This window comes from Talpa occidentalis, unplaced genomic scaffold (assembly GCF_014898055.3).
Source record: "Talpa occidentalis isolate TD23 unplaced genomic scaffold, MPIMG_talOcc4v2.1 talOcc4.7, whole genome shotgun sequence".
Lineage (NCBI taxonomy): Eukaryota > Metazoa > Chordata > Mammalia > Eulipotyphla > Talpidae > Talpa > Talpa occidentalis.
The window spans coordinates 116,907,603-116,920,192 of NW_023605083.1; the positions used below are offsets into that span (position 1 = coordinate 116,907,603).

Below are 12,590 nucleotides of genomic sequence, written 5' to 3' on the forward strand. Positions count from 1 at the left end.
GTGAGGTCTAGCTTGGGAGAGGCCCTTTGTCCAGTAGATGATATATGTCAGGTCAGAGCCACATTGCTAAGATCATTGCATTCCCATCAAGTTCTCCCTGATGGGGTGTGAGAGTTCTCATTAGATCACCCACCCTGAAATACCCCCAGAGAATCTCGATAATTAGTTCCTGAGTCTTCTTTTTTATTTTCTGCTTTGTTTGCTTTAAAAAGTTTTCTCGATGCAGCGGTCTGATGATATCTGAATGTCTTTTTACAGAGAGATGAAGAAAGCAAAATTATTATCATTCGATTCCTCCTTGCAATCTCTTGGTTTGTAGAGTAACTATTGATAAAACAGACTCCGGGATTCTGGGCACTGGTCCCCACGTAGCCTTCACCGCCAGCAGTGTTAGGTGCTCAGGTACACATAGAATATTTGTATGCAGGACGCAAGCAGATGTACCTGTGGAAGTTTGGAGAGAAAAAGAGCCATTTTTCAGGGAAATAAAAGAACACGACTGGGGAAACTATAAAGAGAGGCCGAGTTCTCAGGCACTCAAGGTCTTCGGCTCAGAAATTGCTATCAGCAGCCATTTTCTGAAGAGTAATCAGTTATCCACTTGTTAATTGCTGGAGTTTGGCTCAGTCTTTGTCAATTTATGACTTCCTCTGGACCGCATCCTGTGATACTTTCCTGAAGATAGATAAGGTCTGAGATGGAGTGAATTGATGTCGCCATAAGACTATGAAAGAGGACTCAGAAATTTAGTTCTCTCCAGTTGAGGTTCATGGCATTTTCTCCTAATTTTTTTTTCCAAAGTCCTCTTTGTCCCCCTTCCTATCATCCTCAGTATCATTATTCATCCCAACTGCTGCACTCACCACCTCCTCCTAGTCCTCTTAGTTAGAAGCTTCCTTTCTTTCCCTTTTCAACTCCCTTATTTCACATAACCAGCTCTTAAGATGAAAATAGTGAATATAAAGCAGAACAAAATTACTGGTTGTAGCTTAGGTAAAAAGTGATTTATCTTACAAATATTCACTTCCACGTTGCCTTCTTAGATTATGAGTGCCATTAGGTTAGAGGTGCTTTTCATTTAGTTTAGCAAATATTTGTTGGACACCTACTGTGTGTATGTGTGTGTGTGTGTGTGTATGTGTGTGTGTGTGTGTGTGTTAGGCCTCTGAGGATACTGAGAGAAATAGGTAAAGCAGGTCCTCAAAAAATATCTTATTTTTCAACAAAAAACTATGAACCAAAGACACTCTATGGGGGGTACGGGGCGGGGAAAGGAGGGCTTGGGGTCAAAATAAGGGGGTTGTAATTGTAAGGGGAATATAAAAATAAAATTTAAATAATAAAAAATAAGTAAAAAATATCTTATTTTCAACATCATTTCACTTAAAGTTGCGGTTTTTCCAAGAACCTAACAATACCCTCTGTGAATCATAATTCGAGCTCACTGTGTGTGTTTTAGTAAAGGAAACTTCTTAATCCCACAGTAGTTCAACAATTGTTTAAAGACCAGCCCTGTCCTGTGATGAGCCTCAGGTGTTCACATGTCCCAGTTCCTCCTTGATCTAACACTGTCCTTATCTAGACAGTGCTGGCACAAACACTGCCCGCCGCTGTATTGGATTCCTCTTTTTTTTTTTTTTTTTTAATAGAGGCATGTTTTATTTATTTATTTGTTTGTTTGTTTTGTTTATACATGCACTGGGTACAGTCAGAAGTGAGGGAGGGTGAGAGAATTCACCAGAGCCAGAGCGGGGAGCAGAGCAGGCAGAAGGACCGAAGTACACTGCTGAGGGGAGCAGCGGGCGGCAGGAGAGGTCTGCGCGCCATGTGGGACCCTCCTCTGGTGGCCGGGGAGCAGCCGGGGATCGAACCGGCGCCGCAGAGGCCGCGGGCAGCTTTGCAACCCAGAGCTCAACCGCTGCGCCACCGGGGAGGCCCTTGGATTCCTCTTTGTTCCCCCATTTTAATCCAGTCCATGATGTTGTTTGTTCACGACTTTCTTCCATGGTTTCACCTCTCTTGCTATAAATGTAAGCTCCTTCCCCTTTTTAGCCTGTGTTCCCCTACTGCCTTCTCTGAAGACTCACATTCCTTTTCCCTGGAATAGCCCCTTTCTATTTCCATGTTCAAAGCTCCTAGTAGCTTTATATAGTAACTAAGGTCCTATGTAAACCACAGCAAAGAGACAAGAATGGAGAGTATTGAAGAAAAGGTTTAGGATCCCTGGGAGCCAAGACTGTGCTATAATAATGCCCCATAGAAAATTATATTAGCATACAGAAGAGGGAGTATACATTTCCACATGGGAAAAACAGAAAGATTCAGATGAGATGTGACTGGTCTCCTACCCAGAAAATGGGGGTGGGAGGGAGAGAGAGTCCCAAACAAGAAAATCAGCTGAGCCAAGGCCTTCATTGTGAAGTACAGGGCTTGTCCAGAAGGCAAAGTTTGTTACTGGTTGTTGCTGGAGACTTGGTCGGTCCTTGGGGTTTGGGAGAAAAAGAAACTAGAAGGAAGGGTGAGACCAAATATTTTAATGTTTTTGTGTACTAGAGAGATCTATGGATAATGGAGAATTGTTAAAGACTTTAAGCAGAACTATGACATGACCAGATCTACGTTTCAGAAAGGTGACTTTTGGCCACAGTATGGTAGACAGGTAGAAGGTAAAGTAATTAAAAAGTGATTCCAAATCCGGGCAAGGGGCACTTTCCTTTTTCTTTCCTTTTTCCCCATGTTCTTAGCACTGGCCTGATGAGCACTAAATATATTTGGAAATGATATTTTGTCATTCATTTTTAAAGATGTGCTTTCAAGTGACGTATGTTTAATGGTCATCACCTGCAGGAAGAGGTGTAAATCCAGCTGCCCCTCAAAGCTTGTGAAAAGACAATTGGACAGTTTAAATCCTCTCTTCTTTTTGGAATCACAAGGCCTTTCAAAGCCTTGCTGCCAGGATTCTCTTATATATCAGATATCTTGTATCTCTTATTCTCTTATATCTCCCTTTGCGCTGTTGCCACTGATTGTGGTTTGACTCCTAAAGACTTCAGATAGTTGGGATCTTTGTGCTTCTATATTAAGGGTGGATTCCTAGCATAAAATGAAGTTGAAAGTGCTAGATTGAAGATAAGTGTGATTAGTCAAATCAGAAGACACAAAAGTATCCTGGATTTAAACAATTTGTGTGGAGATCACATGAATCTTCCGCCTCTTCCCCACATTACACACATCCCGCCACATCTCATGCTCAGCCTGCTTCCCTGGAACACCCAGATTGTGACAAAAAGCAATTTTTTTCTTGGAAATAAATACATCAGATGTCTTTGGTCACCACAGACTGATAGGGATGAGATAAGCTACCAGTTATTTTTAAATGCCTTAAGAAAGCATGCCAGGGCTTCCTGGTGGCACAGGCGGTTAAGCACAGCACTATGAAGCTATCCACAGCCACTGCAGCACAAATACGATCCCCAACCGGCCAGAGAGCTAATCCACTTGGTGCAGCAGACCTCTCCTGTCTCACCCGCTGCTCCCCTCAGCAGTGTATTTCAGTCAGTCTGCCTGTTCTGTTCCCCACTTTGTCTCTGGTGAATCCTCTCACCCCCCACACCTTTGACCTGTACCTCAGCTCTTGGATACATAAATAAATAAATCTTCAAAAAAAAAAAAAAAAGCATGGGAGAATATAGATGGGACTACCATAGAAAAACTTATACCAAAACAAGTCATTCAGAATCACTGCCCTTTAGATACACCTTTAGCTGATGAAAAGACACCTACATGTCATGATACATGATTGAGAATCAAGGACTTGTTATATGGAATTAGTCACTCTTTAAGATGAACTATTTATACCTCCTGCATGCTATTATTACCATTTATTTAGATTCTAAAATTAGTGTGTGGAAGGGCTTTTTTCCCAATATTTTCACTTCATATAAATAAAGTCCCACTGAAAGTGAAGATACAGAAAAGGGGCAGCCCTGACCTCACAGGCCTCCTAGACAATTGGTGTGGTTCCCTTTCTAGGAATAAGAATGTTCCTGTACTCTAAATAGTCATGGTTTCTACATTATAGGTTGGTATAATCGATGGAATGTTTTATGAAAAGCAACCAATTTGGATATTTGGCTTAAAAATCTCCTTTCTTTTCAAACCAAAACCTCTTCCTTAAAGAGTAAGCAAATTACATCTAAGATTCCTCATGAGGCTTGCACTGGGATAGGCCTTCATTTTTCTAACACTCTTGTATCAGAGGAGTCTTGAAAAACCTCAGTGACCAAGCAGCATTTTTTGAGAGCCCCCGGCTTCTTCCCCTTGTATTTTCTTTACCTGTGTGTCATTTCATTGCATCCTCACAGAGCAAAAGATATATATTTTGCTCTATATATCTATTGACCTGTAGGATTTCATACTGACCTGCCTTAGAAAACAATGCTATAACTTAGTCAGCCAGTACATTAAGAAATACAGGGTCTTAAAATAGTTTTTGATGTCAAGTATTAGAATAACACACGTTGTGTCTGTTTTTCTCCCCTATTTGAATGGAGTGTCTTTTGAACAGAGGAAGGTGAGAAGACCCTGTCTTTCTGCAGCCCCTTCTGAGTGTGTCCCTGAGCAAGGTTCAGGTGCTGGATGGTGCCTGGGCTTTTCCAGCAACCTTTAGCAAGGCCCATGATCTCAGCAACACTCAGTTTCCTGATCTGCAAAGTGAAAATGATAATATCACATACCTTATAGGGTTGTTGTGGAACTCAAATGAGATGTTAAAATGCGAGATAAAATGCAGATTAAAAACTCCCTAGGGGGGGTCTCCCTGGTAGCACAGGGGTTAAAGTCTCAGCACTCTCAAGCTGTCGCCAGCCACTGCAGCATGAGTTCAATCCCAGCCAGGGAGCTGACCCACATGGCGCAGCAGACCTCTCCTGTCTCACCCGCTGCTCCCCTCAGCAGTTTATTTCAGTAGATCTGCCTGTTCTGTTCCCCACTCTGTCTCTAGTGAATCCTCTCATCCCCGGCACCTCTGGCCTATACCTCAGCTCCTGTATGCATAAATGAATCTTTTTTTAAAAACTCATTAGGTCTTTTGCCACTTTTATTAAGTCATGTTATTTTGTTCATCTGTCCTCTGGGTTTTTTTTCTTAGTACTTCTGACGTAAAATCTCTCACAAATCTTCTTTATCCACAGTATAACAAGATTTCTTCCACTTATTTTCACACTGTTTGTTCTGGTACTAGAACAACCAAATTAACAGATTTCCTTAATGCTCTAAAAAATTTGGAGAGGGCCTCCCTGGTGGCTCAAAGGGTTAAATTGCAACCTATGAAGCTATCGGCAGCCTCTGCAGCACAAGTTTGATCCCGGGCCAGGGAGCTACCCACATGGCGCAGCAGACCTCTCCTGACTCACCCACTGCTCCCCTCAGCAGTGCATTTAAGTCACTCTGCCTGTTCTGCCCCCCACTCTGACTCTGGTGAATCCTCTCACCCCCCATACCTCTAGCCTGTACCCCAGTTCTTGTATGCATAAATAAATCTTGAAAAAAAATTTTGGAGCGGTAACAAGAGTCCATCAGGATCTCCTGAGTATTGTCCTCTGTGTTGGTTTGCTAACTACAAGTATGTAATTTCTATCATTTTCCAATGTCCTTCAGTCTAACTCACATGGTACTTGTTTTGTGTCCCAGCTTCTTATGTCACAGCTTGTTAAAGAACTTGATTAAATGTGTTGTGTTCACTCCCTTCCTTTTATCTGCTATCCGATTTATTTCTCCATGAAATTAAATCTGTCTGTTTGAGTGGTTTCTATATCTTTGAAATTTTCAGATCCTAAGTCTATTATTAATGATTTAGACTTTTTCACCTGACATGTGTTGATCTAAATGCCTTAATAAATGAAGCACAAGGACAGAAAGTGTGAGGAAGAAGTGTAAACCCAGGTGGATACTGAATGGAAGCACAGAAGTTCATCAATGATGTAAGCCGTCCCCTGGGATCAGGGATCAGTAGAGAAACAACTTCCCTATTAGCATCATGCCCAGAAGATGAACACCTCAAATTGACTGCCATTCACTGACTGGTTCCTGGAAATTGAGAAAAAAAAAAAAAGCAAAAAGTAACACAGAAATGCAAGAAGCTAGGGGGAAATGGTAATGAACTTATTAAAGAAGGCCACGAAGCCAAATACAAAGGTGCATTTAAGGATCAAGATCAACCACCCCAGACAGGAAAATGCAAGCCCCTCCCACCCTACCTGCTATATCCTCTTCCCCGCTGTACACTTGAGGCACTGTCAGGTGTGTGCTTGTCCCTAGTCTGAAAATATGCACACACATACCAGAGATCTGTGAGTGAATTGGAATTGCAGAGAAAACTTGACCGTTTCCAGCCCTCAAATATTAGGTTTTCTCCAACTTCATCCACCCAATTCCTAGGGCCCTTTTCACAAGTACTTTAATGCAGGAGCCTGGTAGTCTTCACCCTGCACGAAATTCACCCCTAGGAGTTGCTGGTCTCTAAGCTGGTGTTGGTCTGGCCCGTTTTTCAAACAATGAAATGAAAGGAACAGGGAGGCTGGAAGAAGTCCAGAATTTAAGGAGGGGTTGGGAGTAAGAATTGAACACAAGTTTTTTTTAATTATTGATTTTTCATTTCAGGTTGATTTAGCAAAAGACCAACTGCCTATCATAAAAGCTAGTGGGCACCTGCTTTATTCTACAGGGGCTGCCTTTTCACAGTGGAAATCGTGTGGCCTCTTGTGTGATTAGCCTTGTGCTGTGGTGTTGCCAACTGATTTCTCCAATTCTCTTTTCTCAGTGGCCTAGAATGTAGCTGATTAAATGGGCTGTGACTCACATAAGCTCCCGTGTCTTTTTTATTGACTGCTTTATGGAAATGCATCACACTCCAAGGGCCCCCATTGTTGTTGCTGTGCATAGCTGACTGAGGAGTCCTGTTTCGCACTGAGAGATGGAATCCTCCTCTGTCGTTTTTTATTGCAGTTGGGGATGGTTGGGACAAGGGTTTAAAGGAAATCTGGATGAGGAGAGAAAGATGTCTGAGAATTTCCTTTATCTTCATCTGCCATGAAAGTTGGGTGGCCATCACTTCTGGGTAACAACTTCTCTGTTGATTTTATCTTTATAGTCCCATATCCTTCAGCTAAGTGAATCTTTTCTTTATATGGGCTATTCTGAGAGATTTAGTTAAGTGTAGTGGTGGAGAGAGATTATGACACTAATGTAAATCTGTTTTGTGCTGATATAATGTGATATACCCTTAGATTTATCCAAGAGGGCCATTTATTCCCAATAAATCTAAATCATTTCTATTTTTTCATTAAGGTGGTGATATCTTTTCTCAGGTAATGGACAAAAAGCCTCTATTTTTTTAATTGTATACTTAAATATAAATGTTTTTTGCCTTAAAATAGCAGTTCATGCAATTGTTTGTGGCTTCTTCCTGTTTTCATTATCATCCTGCAAAGCTTTTACATACTTTCTATTTTGCACTAAGTGGTTCTGCAGATCTGTTCATTTGCCAGCAGGTGTAGATTCAGCTTACAGGACTCCTTCTGCCTCATTACCCCAGAACTAACATAGGGCATCGTCAGGACCACCGGTTCTTGGGCAGTGGGACCCTGAGCTGACACAGAGAAAGAGCTTGATTGTCACAATGCCCAACCTTGATTCTGGATTCTTCTAGCAGATCATGGAACTAATGAAATTGAGCTCAGAGTCAACTTTACTTTGAGAACAATTCTTGGTTTTGTAGTTACCATCCAGTTCCTTGTGCATAGAAAACAATCAATAGAATAGATTGATTTCATTAGATTTCCTTTTTTTTTTGTATAACCATTCCAAACTTCACCTGTAATCCCACTTTTCCATTGCCCTTAGAGGGGATTAGGCATCATGAGTATAGATTTCCTCTACCTAACATATCTTACCAAAACACAGAATATAAAATATTTTCTATTCTGTCATACTTCAGAATCTTGGTGAATGACCAACAAGAGAGAAAAATCAGCAACACATTCAGGGTCCAATTTTAGCAAGCCCTGTGACTCTTAAGGAGAGGTGGTGGGAAGGAACTGTCCCTTTGATCCTAGAATTAGTGACTTGGAGTTCAGACATCTCTGCTACATTATGTTTTTGTTTTCTTGGTGGTGGCATTCTTGGGTTTCCGTTTGTGGGGAGCGAAAAGCCTCATGCTGATAATGTACTGAAAGTAAATGAAATTAAATAAGCGAAGCAGTGCTCATCACTACTTCCTTCCCCCCTGGGTAATTCAATTCAAGCTCTCTCTCTGATGGCAACTCACAGGGACTGTCTCTGTCACCCCGCTGGGGCCTGGAGTCTTAACATCTAAATAAAAGTTTCACTCAAGCATTTTTTATGCTCCTGCCAGCAGGATCAGTGAGCTGGTGTGGGCACATTAATGTAATATTCATACGCACAGACTCTCCCTGCACACGAGGCAATGTCTTCCCATTTTCATAATTATAGATGTTCCATAAAATGGCATTTAGATTTGCATTAAAAAGGGAGGTTTGAATTCTAATAGAACGTTTAACATGTCTTTTATGATTCAGACTCTCGGCATCTTTAGCAGGAAGCTGTGTCTCTAAGTTTAACAAGACCTTTTGTAAAAGGGGAGGAAAAACAAAAACAAAAAACCTGTTGGGAAAAGTGATGGAAGCGCCTATCTTAAAGATCCTGTTTTTCTTAACCCCCATGCTTTCATTTAATTTTTAGACCTCTCACAGCACTATTTTGACAGCCTGCAGAGAGGATAGGCTCTCCTTCAAAAGGCCTCCCCTCCCAACCTGGGTGCTCGCCCAGCCAACCTGTCCTTATTAGCATCTGTTTCTGCTTCTTGGAGAGCATTTTCAGAGACATATTAGAATGTTCAAAAGGGTGGGAGCAATGAAAGGATACTAGACAAATGAACTTCCTTTGCTGCTGTTCCTCTCATGCCGGCACCCTAAGACCCATCGGAAGGATTACAGCAGCCACAGAGTTGACTAATTGCTAACTTTGTTTATAGTATGCACTAACACACAAGATGAAAATAGCCCATAAACAAGGGAGCTGACATTAAGGACAAGTAGGATAAGGACTCAGGCACTTAGACACACCTTAAAAAAGAAAAAGAGATCATTTTCCATCTACAGGTTTAAAACTTTGTTTGAAGAGCTCAGAAGCAAAAGATAATTTTTTATTTTATTTTTAAATGTTAAAATGCTATATTCAAACAAAAAGTCTGTAAAACACTGAGCAAAGCAGCAATCTCATAGTCACCACTGAGTAAATGTTAATTACAGATGTTCAAAACACAGTTGCATGATTAAAAAGAAGTTATTTCACCCAAAAACATGTGTATGACCCAGTTGCTTCATAGGTGGTTGTGCCTTAATTTGGTTTGGATTGTTTGTGCTCTAAATTTTTTAAGGCAAATCAAAAGAGATTTGGGTTTGGAGACAAAAAAGATGAAATATGATTCTGCTAGCTCACTTCATTTCTCCTAATTAAAAAACATGAAGTTGTATGTTTTCAATTTTTTGTTGTTGTTGTTATTGTGTTTTGTTATTTCCTTTCATTTTCTGAGGAGTAAATTCCTTCCTCTTTGTCCATTTCCACACCCTCTGTAAAATAAGTGTAAACTCCAGTGTTGGAAGATGAATTGAGATCTTGAATCCTCAATAAATTTGTACCTAATGAGACTGATTGAAAGTCAAGCATGTTAGAAGCATACGATTAAAGTCCAGGGTCTTCTCTTTGTAAAGCTTTCTGTCATTTCTTACTTACTTTCCCACATGTAAGTAACAAAACTTACTTTCCCACATGTAAGTAACAAAACCAGAATTCAACAGCAATTGCCAAGGGTTCATATTGCATAACCCTTCTTTGTATGAACCTAAAAAAATTTGTTACTAAGGTGACTTTGTGTTTGTTTAAAAAAAAATCAAAATCAACAAACAACTATGAACCAGAGACACACTTTGGGGAGGGGGGCGGGGAAAGGAAGTATTGGGGTCAAAATCAGGGGGTTGCAATTGTATGGGGACTAGAAAAAGAAAAAGAAAAAAAGTATATAGTTATTGCTCTCTCTGAGGTGACTGTGTTAACAGTAGACTGTATCACTCATTAAAGTTCGTCTGTAGTTATTCATATGATTTTTGATTACCTCAATGTGTTATCCAATTTGGAGTTTATATCCACAGCAAATTCTTGATTCTCTGGAGTCCTTTCTTGCCAGTCAGCATATGTTGTAGCCAGCCTCCTCTTATACAAAGTAACATATGTATAGATAATTTTAAGTGATCTTAGCATTATATACAATCAGGAAGAATGAAATTTTTTCTTTCCCCTTCATATAGATGTTGTTTTATTTTGTATTGTATTCAAGCTATTGCCTTCTGTATCTCTTTATTAAAGTAGATTATCTAAAGTAGCCTAAATTAATGAAAATTCTGCCCAGTTTCAGCAAAGGTGTTGCTGTTCTTCCTTCCAGGAATAGACGACATCACAAAAGGAGCTCAAGAACTTGACAACATCATCAAGCAAGGTTACTTGGAGAAGAAATGCAAAGGTACCAATCAGACCCATAGATCTCAGAACATTCCGGGAAAGGAAGGCAAATGAGGAAAAATAGAGCTAAAAACCAGTTTTCTTCTCAATGCCCAGTGCCTGCTAGAAAGGTGTGAGGCAGAAAGGAAAGCAAGAAGTCTTATGTTTGTGTACAGGCTGAAGAGACATGGCCCATAATTTTAAACAACCTTAGCATCATATAAAATTAAGGCTGTGATCTTCCTCAGGATGGATACTGGTTCAGCCCTGCTCACTTGGCACACAAGTGCTTAATAAACACTGCTAAATAAATGATTGGTGACTTTCTTATTTTGTGCTCCCACAAAACATAGTTTCACAAAAAGTGAAATTATGTTACCAAAATGTAATTGTCTTATATCATAATGGGAGCAGTCCACTTTCAAGTTTCAGAGGAGCCCACATCTTGACCTATCACTCATTTGATTAGAACAGATAGTCTGAGGTTTAACAACAGGCAAATTGGCTCAGCAGAAAGACATTCTCATGCCCAGGACATCATTTCGATTTGCTAAAAGGCAACGCAGAAAGATATCATGGAGAATTTTTAACGTACGGGATGAAATTAGAACCTGAAAGATGTCAAGAAAGAGAGATAACTGTGAGGGGACAGAGCCCCAAGCCCAGTTAGATCCTGGCCTTTAACTGAGCGAGTCCTCCAGACTGAGTCAATGCCAGCTAACCTGTGGGAGTGAAAGGGAGGGCTTCACAGTCCATTAACCTGGGAGGTAAAACAATACCACACTGGACTGTGTGTTGGATTTTACGGAGTCATCGGTGATTGTAGTTACCTGAATTTATGTCCCTTGCTGCTGTTCCGTTTAGATCATAGTTTCTTTGGATCGGAGTGGCAGAAGCGGTGGTGTGTTGTCAGCAGAGGTCTCTTCTACTACTATGCTAATGAGAAAAGTAAGTGTTCTTCATGTGCACAGCAGCATCTCACTCCTGGATGCAAGCACTTTGTAAATTCTCAAGCACTTAGATCTCAAGATAGCAGTCCTTAACTAACACCCACAATGGGAAATGCTTAGGAGAGAAACAGACTCAGGTAAAGAATAACTTGCCCATCACCAAAAACTCAGGCGCCGATTGAGTAATTATTTGCCCTATAAACACTGCTCAGTGTTTCAATAGGTTTTCTCTTATTATGATCAATAACATAACATCAAGGTTCAATACTTTGGCATTCTTATTTTTAAAAAAACCTCAAACTCTTTGCAGATATTAATAATATGGTTAAAATATTGAAAGCAAGTTATTCTGAGAAAGATTTAAACAGCTTACCAGTGGAAGCGAGTCCAAGCTTCTTAAGAGCATGCTCCCCATTTTTTCCTACTGGCTACTGGGAAGTGGTTCAGTGGACCTCCCTGGAGCCACAGAGCACTGACACCAAAATGTTGCCAAGCCCAAGAGACACCCTTCAGCCTGATGGCGGCAGCAGGGAAGTGTTGACTCAGACCAGAGACAGCTTCCTCATGAGCCACCACTGGCTCCGTCAAGATCAGCACTCATGGGCTATCCCTGGAAGACCCCATCTGTGCTTAACATGGTTGCTCAGTTTGTGAGGAGTTTGTGAGTAGAGGATAGAAGCACCAACTGGAGGCAGCCACAAATAAATACAACTCAGATCATTACGCAGGTGAACGCAAACTTCCCACCAGGGGATTGCCTTCTTCAGAGTTGGGCTTCCTTGGAGTAATTCCAGAGTCACTGGGAGACAAAGTAAAGCGCCAGTTCTTGCAGGGACTTCCCTTGTACTTCCCTTCTCTTACAGAGACCAGTTGATTCTTCTCTTCCTTTCCCACCACTTGTCTCTCCTCTTCCTCCTGTCCCAAACTTATTCCTCTCCCAATGCCCAGGTAACCAGCCTAAGGAGTAATCAGATATCCTCCCAGTTGCCTTTAGACTGCACCTTTGGCACTAAGGTAGCAGAAAGAACTGTAGTTTTGCCTAAAGACTTGGAATCCTTAAGATTT

The 12,590-nt window shown here is 40.9% G+C and overlaps 1 protein-coding gene across 1 annotated transcript in view; it reads left to right on the plus strand.

Moving 5' to 3' along the window:
* The window catches only part of SKAP1 (src kinase associated phosphoprotein 1), a 256,514-nt gene that overhangs the window by 201,135 nt on the left and 42,789 nt on the right, over positions 1-12,590 (plus strand). Inside the window, exons 5-6 of the mRNA XM_054689125.1 lie at positions 10,520-10,597; positions 11,440-11,523. Coding sequence (XP_054545100.1) covers positions 10,520-10,597; positions 11,440-11,523 — 162 coding nt within the window. The remainder of the gene's footprint in view (positions 1-10,519; positions 10,598-11,439; positions 11,524-12,590) is intronic.